Here is a 10,855-nt window from a genome sequence, read left to right on the forward strand (position 1 = left end):
CCCCGAAGCCAAATTTAATCCAAAACACCAAAAAAAAAAAAAAAAAAAAAAAAAAAAAGACACACTGCTATTCATTCCTCTCAAAACATCTCTCTCTCTCTCTTTCTCTCTCTCTCCTGGGAATCCAACTGGGGACCTTGTGCTTGCAAGGCAGGAAGTGGCACCACTGAGCTAAATCCCTGGCCCTCAAAATACTCTTCCTTATTTCAAATGCCACTTTCTGAAGCAGTTCTAGAATTTTTTTACTCTGGGTAAGAGCCAGAAGACATAAGGTGCCAGATTCAGTCAATAAGTGGATGAGCACACAGTATGATGTTTTTACAAGCCTACCTTTTCCTTTAAATGTCACTCGGTAACACTGTTTACCTTTTTTTTCTTCTTTTTTTAATCACACTTCACGAAAGTATCCAATGTAAGGATTCCAGAGAAATGCTTTTCTCAAGCCTAAGTTTTGGAAAGTAAGAGTTCTCCAGATCACCCAGTATGCCTATGAAGACTATGGGCTGAGGTTTAGTTCAGTGACACAGTGCCTGCCTCGAAAGCACAAGGTCCTGAGTTTGATCTCCAATACCAAAAAATAACAAAAAAAGTTTGCCATTTCATCAAAGACATAATATGGACTATAAAAAGCTTTTTACATGTGCCCACATTACTATTTCAGAGCACAAAATGGTGAGAAAGGAAGGCTAGGGAGGGGTGAGATGCAAAAGAACTTGAAATACCGAAGACAGGAGAGAGCAGGAGATATTAGGTAAGACACAGGTAAAAGCAAGCAGTTTAGACTGTGTATTGTACAGATAAACTCGGGGTTCAATCAAATCATATAAAGGCCAAGTAACAAATGCAGCTTAAATTTGATTCTTAAAAGTGAAGTAACAGTAGGGCCAGGGATTTAGCGCAGTGGTGCTGCTGCCTTGCAAGCACAAGGAACCCACTTCGATAGATGGTACCAAAAAAAAAAAAAAGTGAAGTAACAGTAAAAGGAATTATTAAGCTTTTGAAAAACACAGACAATAAATATATGCCATCATCTCCAACTTTTTCTTTAGAAGTTACTATAGCAACTTTTTTTTTTTTGAGACAGTGTATGGCTATATAATCCAGGCTGGCCTCAAACTCACAGTGATCCTCCTGCCTCAGCCTCCCAAGTGCTATGATTATAGGTGTGCGCCATCATGCCCACCTGAAGAAACTATTTCAAGAAATCTTAAAGAAACCACTGGGAAGAGTCTAATTTTAAATATTTAAAAAGCAGTGATTAAAAAGAAAACTTACCTGAAATGTTATACATAGTTTACAATCTTTAAAACCCCAACCATTGATTTATATTCATATTAATGACTATATATTGATTTACATTAATTTATATAATTGATTTATATTAATGATGCATATCATATTGATTTATATTAATGATTTATATTAATGACTTTTAAATTCTACTTTCTCATTTCATATATTCACTCAAGCAAGCAAAGAATTCAGAGAGATTCTCAAGAGGGGAAAAAAGAGGTTGGATTCTTCACTGTACAATAACTTAAAACAAAAATATTTTAATGGGAAATTATTAAGACATCAAGGATAAAAGCTATTCAAAGAGAATCAGATTATAACATTACAAACCTAACACAAAGAAAAAGAAAGCCCATTAAGTAGTCTAGAAAATTTAACATCACTGCCAAATTCAGCTTTCTCATTTATCTAACTTTCTAAAATACATGTTCTTGGTAATTCATAATATATAGAATGATGATCAAACTGCCAAGTTTTTAAAAATTATACATGGAGCATCTGATTTGAACATTTGGGACATTTATTAAAGTGAATTTTCGCAGAAGAGATGACCTTTCCACCCAATAGCATCTCCCTTTACTTTATTTCATGAATAAAAAAAAGAAAAAGAGAGAGAAAAACTTGAGAAACACAGCTGAAAAAAACAATAAAATATTATATAAATAGAACACCAAATTTTAAGAAGGAGCACTTTGCAATGTGAACATTTAAATACATATATTTGGAAAATGACTAGTTTTCTCTTTCTCCCTCCTTCCCTTCCTTCCTTTTATTTGTTTGTGATGTGTAGCAAAAGATTTCAAACCCAGGGCCTTTTGTACTAGGCCAGGTGCCCTAACATTGAGCTACAGTTCCAGCCCTAAATTAGCATGTTTAAATAAAACATAAGGCAATGTGAAATAGGAAGAAAAGGGCTAAAAATGTAAGGAAACTGGGAAGGGTAGAGGAAAGGTAATAAGGGAAAGAAAAAAAAATAGGAGAAAATTAAAAAATGGAAATAAAATGTTTGTAAATATGGAGGGGAGGAGGGGGTGAAGGGAGGGCAGGGACAAGGGGAAAAAATGAGAACCAAGACCTGTCAGGTAAAGGTACAAGATCCCAATAATGAATGTAACTGTATTGTATACCTAAAATGTACCAATAAACTCAATGAGGAAAAAACTAAAATAAAATATAAGAATTTAGAAGCTTTATTTTTCAAACTAGCTAAATATGATGGCAGGAAATAAATTACAAACACAACATGTGACAGGAATAGGGGAACTGGAAAAGGACAAATTCAACATTAGAACCAGCTAGACACTAGTTCAATAAAAAAACATTTTAACAAAAATGAATTAAAATGTCCATTTGAAATTGAGTTAGGCAATGCTGAAGACATCAAATAGAGGACCAAAATCTGAACAACTGATTATTTATCATGATGATGTAGGCATCAGGTATCAAAAATGAAAAAAAGCTAAATGAACCACAGAGCCAGAGACTGAAACAAGGGACCCAGATAGTACAGAACACCAAAACCAGATTAATATTTCCCCAACAGTTTCTTAAGAGTACTTTAGGGTTAGGGTCAGTAAAACGAACTGACATTTGTAAAGTGGAAAGCAGAGATGTGTGTATGTTACTGCCATTTCATTTTTTCCTGTAAGAGACACACTGCTCAGTCCAATGCCAATGTCTAGAGAAAACTGTAACAAAATTAGGCTGATTTCAATATATATACAACAAAATTACGAAGTTTTACATGACTCAATTCTGCTGCTATATAGGGATTTGTTAAAAATGGGGTGAATGATGTATTACATTAAAAGACATATTGCCATTAATCTTCCCCCAAATACTCCCTTTCACTTCAAGTACGCTAAACCTATAATTCCGGCCACTGTCTGAAGTAGTTCTAGGAAGTCCTCTTTTCTAAATGTGTTTACAGGTTGTGAAAAAAATGTGATCAATGCCACTGCCAAGTGTCATCTAATGGAAAGGCAGACTTATAACACTATTGTTCTGTGTCCTCATCCAACACATTCACCAGATGTTGTATCATGCAACTTTTTTTTTTTTTGAGACAGGGTCTCACTGTGTAGTTGAGACTGACCTGAACTCACTATGTAGTCCAGGCTGGTCTCGAACTCACAGTGATCCTCCTGCTTCACCCTCCCAAAAGTCCTGGGATTACAGGCATGCACCACCACATCCCCAGCCATGCAACTTCTAACTCTATTCCAGAATCAAAATGACCACAAAAGATAAATGTCTTGAATGGATTCAGGTTATCAAGCAGACACAACAAGGAAAAGTTGTGTCATTCCCAAGAAAGAACTTGCAGAAAAAGACTTCAGAAAGGGCAAGAAAAATGGGTAAGTTTTCGAAAAAAGGTGAGGATTCTGAGAAGAATTAACAGCAATGTGTCATTTACTGCAGTAATTTTTTTAAAAATTTAAACACAATGGTTATGTTCAGGTCACAGCTCATACAAACTACAGACTAACATCTTGGTTTTTAGATAAATGAATATACATATGATCTGAATCTTATTTTTTCATTTTTCACAGACAATATAAAATTGAACTAGTTAGAAGAAAACCAAAGTGGTCCTGTGATAAGACTAGAAGTAAAAGTGAAACTCCTGAAAAGCCTTTTAAATGAAAACACTCAAAGTTGATGAATATTTTGTGTATTTGCTTCACTTGCCAAAATGAGTGATCAGTCATTTGTGAACTTGTTCCTAATCATACTGTAGAACTGCAACATATGGTGTTTTCCAGAATTTATATTTCAGTTTTTAATTACATGATTTTATCAATATCAAATTACTACTTAATGTTATTCTGCAAGCAACACAAATTTCTACTTATTTCTTCATTCTGAAGCTCACAAACTCCTTACTTTCAGAAATTCTTAGGTATAACCTATTAATTTTTAAGTAATATTCAAATTATCATGCAAACTACCACACAAAGTTTTGTTTCCCACTTCTTAAAACTTGTTGCACTGTAGATGAAGGTAGAGTGATGGAGGAGAGGGTGTCAGAGATTAGAGAAGTTGGGGGCATGTGATGAATGAATAAATTCAAATGCAATGGTTAAAAAAACACAATTGCATCAAGCAGACTTACATCTAAATTATTTTACCTGTTACCAACTACAAACTTGTGCAATAACCTGGAACTGACAGTTATTCAAGTGTGATCCATAGGATACACAAGAGTTCTCTAAATTTTTAGAGGAACTGTAAGGTCAAAATCAGTTTTCTAACACCAAGATGGTTCTATTTCACCATGCTGACATGCTGAGGATACAAAAGCAACAATGGGTAAATCTGCTGGCTTTTTAACACAAATCAAGACCAATCTACACTAGTTAGTAATTGGTATATTTTTCTCTGCCACATGCATGCTCAATTTCTTTTGATTTTTTTGAGACAGGGTCTCACTTGTAATTGGGACTCATTTCCTCAAATTCAGGACGATCCTCCTGCCTCAGCCTCCCAAATGCTGGGATTACACATGTGCACCATCATGCTCAGCCATTCACAATCTTTTAAAAAGCATTTCACAAAGCCAGCTTTCCTTATGAAGCACTGAAAATATTAGTCTTTAAAATTTTCAACCTTCAAGATATGTATGACTTTTTAATATCCTATGTGACAAACTGGGAAACATTGCTGCAGCATACCTAAGTATGGTAGGTGTCTCAAGAAAAACACAAATTGTGTGTTGAACCTGTTGCTTTTTCTCATGGAACACTTTCTTCCATGGACAGTTATTCGGACTTATTTGATAAGCATTTTCTCAAAATGAATAAAATGAACCTGTCATTTCAAGAAAAACTTCATATTCTTTGTTGTTAATGGCAAAATTCAAGCTTTCAAGTAAAACTAGAATTTTTGGAAAATAGGAAGGAAATATGATTCTTTAAAAAATACTGGATTTTAATCTATCATAATAAAAAGTTCACTGATACTTCAGATTTTAGATTGCAACTAACTTTTAGGAAACTACCACTTGTGCGTGTGAAGAGTGGTATAAAAGAATATCCATTATTCTCTGAAAGGGCTACTGACACATTCTTTCTTATCCTCATCTCTGTGTGACATCAGATTCTTTTCACAGACTTCAGCCACATAAGGTTATTACAACAGTGAATATAAAAGCAGATGACAGTCCATCTTCTACTAAAGCAAACTTCAAAATACTTGCAAAAAAGTAAAACTGTCACTTATGTCTAGTCTATCTTGGAAAATAATTTTTAATGAAAGTATTTTCATAATAGGTTTAGTTTAGTAATAACCAGTTTTTGTTGTTTTTGGTTTTGTTTTTTGGTACTAGGGATGGAACTCAAGAATTTGCATTTGCGAGGAAGGTGCAGTTCTACTGAGCTAAGTCCACTGAGGTAATTCCCAGCCCTACTCTCAATCATTTTATAATGAATTAATTTGTAAATAATTTTACATTTTCTGATTTTTAATTTCTAATATGACAAACGTTGACAGACATAACTCTCTTAAAGTCTTGAGTCCTCAAAAAATTTTAAGAGTTTATAGTAAGTGCTGTGCTAAATGTTTACACAGATTACCCCATATATTACTTACAAGAGCGCGAAATAAAGTATGAAACACCTGGCATAGTTCCTCTTCTGTATAACTTTTATGTGGGCATCCTATATGTATTATAAACATACCCAAACAGCTGGAAGTCTTACTCCAAGACCAATTTACTAATAGCCAATATTAATCTTACCTCATGAAACCAAATCATCTCACAGATATTATCCCAAAGCACCTTGGGAAAGTCCTTTGTATTGATAAACTTGAAGGACACATATTAAACCTCAAACAAATAATTATCAGATCTGTGTTGCTAAACAAGTGTGTAGTGATCAAGCCACCTCTCACTTGAATTAGCTCCTCATTCAAATGTCAAAAAAAAAAAAAAAAAAAGTTCCTAACAATTCAAAGCAGTACCGATGTTGTTGCATATACATGCAGATAATACATGACCCAGACCTTTTCTAATTCATGTTCCACAGTATCACTGACTACTAGACAGTGATGGATGAACACAGGACTAGTAGACTACTGGTCACCTTGCCTTTACTCTTCACATACAACAGATTATTTTATAAACTGCTAGTTACACTATCTTTTTGCAAGCTGTATGGAGTCTCCACAAACAACTTTTGTTTTTTACAAGGATTAACTAACATAATTAATTTAAATCTATCTTTTATACATCTTCTACACTCCCATGCATTTTTCAAAAATTGGTGTACAAACTCAATGTTGCAACTTCCACACCACCCACCCAGTATAAACTAGACTTTCAAATAAAGCTTCCACACTGTATAAAATAGTAATGGAAACATGCACGCATATGTAAGGATATATGTTCCGTGTGTATGCTGTGTAGTACATTTGTATACATTATTTTAAACGGTAAGGTTAAAAACAATCCCAAAGGGTAAAATGTGAAAATGGGATTTCAGATTTTCTTGACAGCTCCACATTCACAAATATATATAACAAACAGATACTATAAAAAAGACAACCTAAGGTGCTTAGGTCAAGGGATATCTGCTGGCTGAATTTTTCAGAACACATGAGTATCAGCTTTTTAAGGATACTGCTAAAAGCTAGTTTTAAAGCATTCAGATGGAACCAATGAAGTAAAATATTAGAATATAAATATGCATTTGCATGCATCCTAAATTCAAGACAGTTTAAAATACCAATGCCAGACACATTTCTTCTGTTCCTTCACCTTCATGAAAAAAATTAGCTATATTAGCTGCACTGAATTTCAAGTGCTTAGCACACTCAGGTATTCAAATAGCTGAGAATGACATTAGGAGGTTCAACTATCCTACATGCCTTAATTCCAAAATTTCTTGCTGAATGGGAAATATTATTTTTACCAACTCAAATGATTTATGTGACTTTTTTTTTTTTTGGTACCAGGGATCAAACTCAAGTCCTTGAGGCTTGTGAGGCAAGTGGTGGTACCATGAGCTAAATCACCAGCCCAACTCAAGTAATTTATATAGTTAAACTTTTTGGTTGATATGAGACTACAAGAATTAATCTGTCCTATATTTACTTATGGTACTAATTAAGTCTCCCTGCTTTTTAACCCAGATTTAATATGAAGATCTTTTAGCTCAGTGGTACCACATCTGTCTGACAAGCACAAGATCCTGAGTTGGATTGCCCGCCCATACAAAAAAATAAATAAAATAATGGTTCAAAGTGTTACAAAGATAGGAAAAACAAAACAGGAGTCCAATGTTAATTTAATACATGAAAAATCTAAATTAAATTCTCTAGGCTCAATAAATAAAACCACAAATATGGAAGTTATGGTAACAAATTTTAAATAGCTCAAAAATAGGTACAATAACAGGAATGGTATTGTGGTATGTAGATGAACTGCATTTACTGGACACTGATGTAAGGAATTATCCCTTTAAAAAAGATTTTTTTCTGGAAAGCTCATTATATAATATATCAATTTGCTCTATGAGGTGCTTCAGAAAATGGTACCTGTCACTTCAGAGAATCAGCAAATTTATTCTTTGTACTTTTATTTTTGGCATTAAGTCACCATAAGTACTCATAATTCTAAAAAATAATGCTTTTATTACCTGAATAATTTTCACATCTAGCCTGTCAATTATTGACAAATAGTAAATTAAATCATAGTATTTTAAATAGAGAAAACTAATCACTTAATATGTTTGATGCAACAGGTATAAAAAAGCTAAATTAAAATAGTTGGAAAATTAGAATAATTAAAACTGCAATGATTATTTTTAATAACTAGTGACAATGAATAAATTAGGTAATGCAAAATCTTGATGGTTTTAATGGAAATAATGAAAAGCCAACTGTTATACGATAGTATTTAAACTGTACTTAAAAAAGCCCAAAACTATGCTCAAGTGGGATTTTCACTAGAAAACTAAGGCTTCTAATACCTGTTATATAAAATTTTAAATAACTAAGAAAAGCTGACATATTTATTGCAATCTATAAAGCATACATCTATAAAGTCCAAAGCAAAAATTTTTTAATGCAAATTAAAACGTTCCACTATTATTTTATAATCTTATTACTTTTAAAAGTAAACCACTAAGTGTTGTGATCACTGGTAATTACTAGTTTGTTAATGAGTGTATATTATTTTTAAGTTTTAAAAAGTATTTTAAAGGAAACTCTCTGGTAGTATCAAAACAATTTTTAAGGAGGAAAAGAATAGAAATTAATCACATAATAGCTTTTAGGAAAGAGGGAAAGAGTATATTGGCAGGTGTCTCCAAAGAGGTAGATAATAAAATGGAATCAGTTTTCACTCTGCAGAACAACCATGGGACTTGCTGCAATGTCAGCTCAGGCACACACTGAGGGACTCCAGAAAATGCTCATTGATCATGCAGCACTTTGTAATGCGCATAGGCTTTTCTCTCTTGCTAACCCAGCCTGGCTTCCCTTTGCAGTCTCTCCCCACAAAACAAACAAACAAAAAATCTCTTCGGGAAGACAGTGTAGTTAATAAAAATTATTTTACAGTCTTAGTCTTATGTATTAAGAATACCAGTCACCACCATGAAGCTTATGTGAATTCATTTTTTTCTTAATGAGGGAAAAGAAAAATCCCTACAACCCTGTACATAAAAAGTAAGATTTACATATCTATGTTGTTGTAAATACAAATTTTTGGTAGTATACTACAACGAAGATCAAAATCAATTAGTTTCACTCTGACATGTATTTCCATGAACTGATTTATACTCAAATAGGTTGTTTTAAAACTGATACAACCAGAAAAAATAATTTTAAATTCTCATAACTTAAATTACAGGATAATTTTATTGATAGCACCCTAGCATTAGTACTCTAAATTGTAGGGCTTTTTAAATTTCCTGATTTATTTTATAATGATCAAAGTCATATGAAAAACGCAGGACCAGAGTGTACCATCTAAATTAACCAACTAGGTTTATATGCTCAGTTTTAAACTAAAATTACTAGCTGTATTTTATAGTTAATTGCAAGCACGGTGTTAGGCTTACGTATGTAAATGAATTATAAGACATAAGATACTAAACCTACTCAAAGCTGCTTTGCAGACCCCACCTTCTCCTGAGTTAATCTAAAGGTCAACATCAGCACAATGCTTTTTATTAAGTCCAAGCCCCTCTTCCCTTTTCCTTACCAACATCCACCCACAATTTATGAAACATGAAGTTCAAACAAAATAAATCTAGGCTCCTTTAGTAATATGTGAATCTGACACATTTTCACACAGAATAAGGTCTGACTGCATCTTGCTTTTTATGCTCTGCCTCTCTTTGCTCTCTCCTCTAATCAATTCATCTGTAAAATAATTCCATCAGGTGAGATTTCTTTGTTCAGATTTCAGCTTTCATTTCATTTACAAATCTAGCCCTACCTCTAGAATGTCTTCTAGAACATATGCTTCCATTTCAGCCGCTGTCTCCACCATGTTTTATCAAACTGCCATGTTTCTTACTGCACTGTGATTAGATCATTGCCAGCAGGAACACTCCTCTGTGTCAGCAAGGGAACAGGAAATGGAATGTTCTATTATATGCCTAAAGCAGCTTAGCTGTTGACTAGCCAGGCCTCTACCAAAAGAGCAGGGGTGACTCGGTGTGTATTTTTTAAAGATACAGAAGCTCTATTCCAAAGCAAACTTCTGTCAAGTAATTTCAACAGACAAGATAAAGAAGTGTTAGGTTACCATTTCAAATTTTAAAATCCTAAAATTTCAAAAACAAAATAATTAGACATTTATGTATACTTCAAAGGCTATTTAATATGCCTGGCTTCCTGGTTGAACAAAAGAGGCTCAAGTGGGTGATACAGCAAACTGTCCTTAGTAAAGCGCTGTAGTGAGCTCCATGGCTGTAGTAAAGACACAGAGGCGGCAACCTATGTACATTAAGGTAGGAATCTGCAATGGTAGGCAAATGGGCTGCTTAACAGACACAGGTGTTGACTTGAGAATACTATAAATAATCATCTAATGTTTTTAATGACAAACTGGCTTTCTATAAACTAATCTGCAACTATCTATGGAAATGAAATATTGATATTCAACTGATTTACAATTTCTGAAACGAGACATACACCATGATACATTCATTTTCTGGTAGTGCCTTTAACTTTTTACCCCAAAGAAAAAGTCTTTTATCTGACCATAAAAACACTAGTACAAGAAACTTGGCACATCTACTGTATACCAGAAAGCGTTCCAAGTACAATCAACAAGACAGACAATGCTTCTTAACAGGTTTATATGAAATGAAATGTGATAAAGTCCTACTACATAGTTTCTGGTATTTAGGAGGCATTATTACTGTACCAAAAAATAACAGTATGCCATATAAAATACTTTTTATATATTTACTTCTCATAATAATCCTAAAAAGTGCTATCATTATCATCCCCATCTTACCTGGGTGGAAACTAGGACACAGAGAGGCTAACCAACTTGCCCAAATTATTCCAAGCTAAACTAATCCAGTTGAGAATCTAAGACACC

General features: G+C 33.6%; 1 protein-coding gene across 4 annotated transcripts in view; it reads right to left on the reverse strand.

Moving 5' to 3' along the window:
* The window catches only part of Ankrd17 (ankyrin repeat domain 17), a 154,654-nt gene extending 144,821 nt beyond the window's left edge, over positions 1 to 9,833 (reverse strand). For 3 of the 4 annotated variants that reach the window (XM_010610875.3, XM_010610879.3, XM_010610878.3), the window contains exon 1: positions 9,740 to 9,832. In XM_010610875.3, the coding sequence (XP_010609177.1) occupies positions 9,740 to 9,793 (54 nt within the window). In that variant the 5' untranslated portion in view covers positions 9,794 to 9,832. Of the gene's footprint in view, positions 1 to 9,739 lie in introns of all 4 variants that reach the window. The other variant, XM_010610877.3, reaches the window with a different exon arrangement.
* Between the last annotated feature and the right edge of the window lie 1,022 nt (positions 9,834 to 10,855).

This window comes from Fukomys damarensis, unplaced genomic scaffold, assembly GCF_012274545.1.
Source record: "Fukomys damarensis isolate Sample0158 unplaced genomic scaffold, DMR_v1.0_HiC HiC_scaffold_35, whole genome shotgun sequence".
NCBI classification, from domain to species: Eukaryota; Metazoa; Chordata; class Mammalia; order Rodentia; family Bathyergidae; genus Fukomys; species Fukomys damarensis.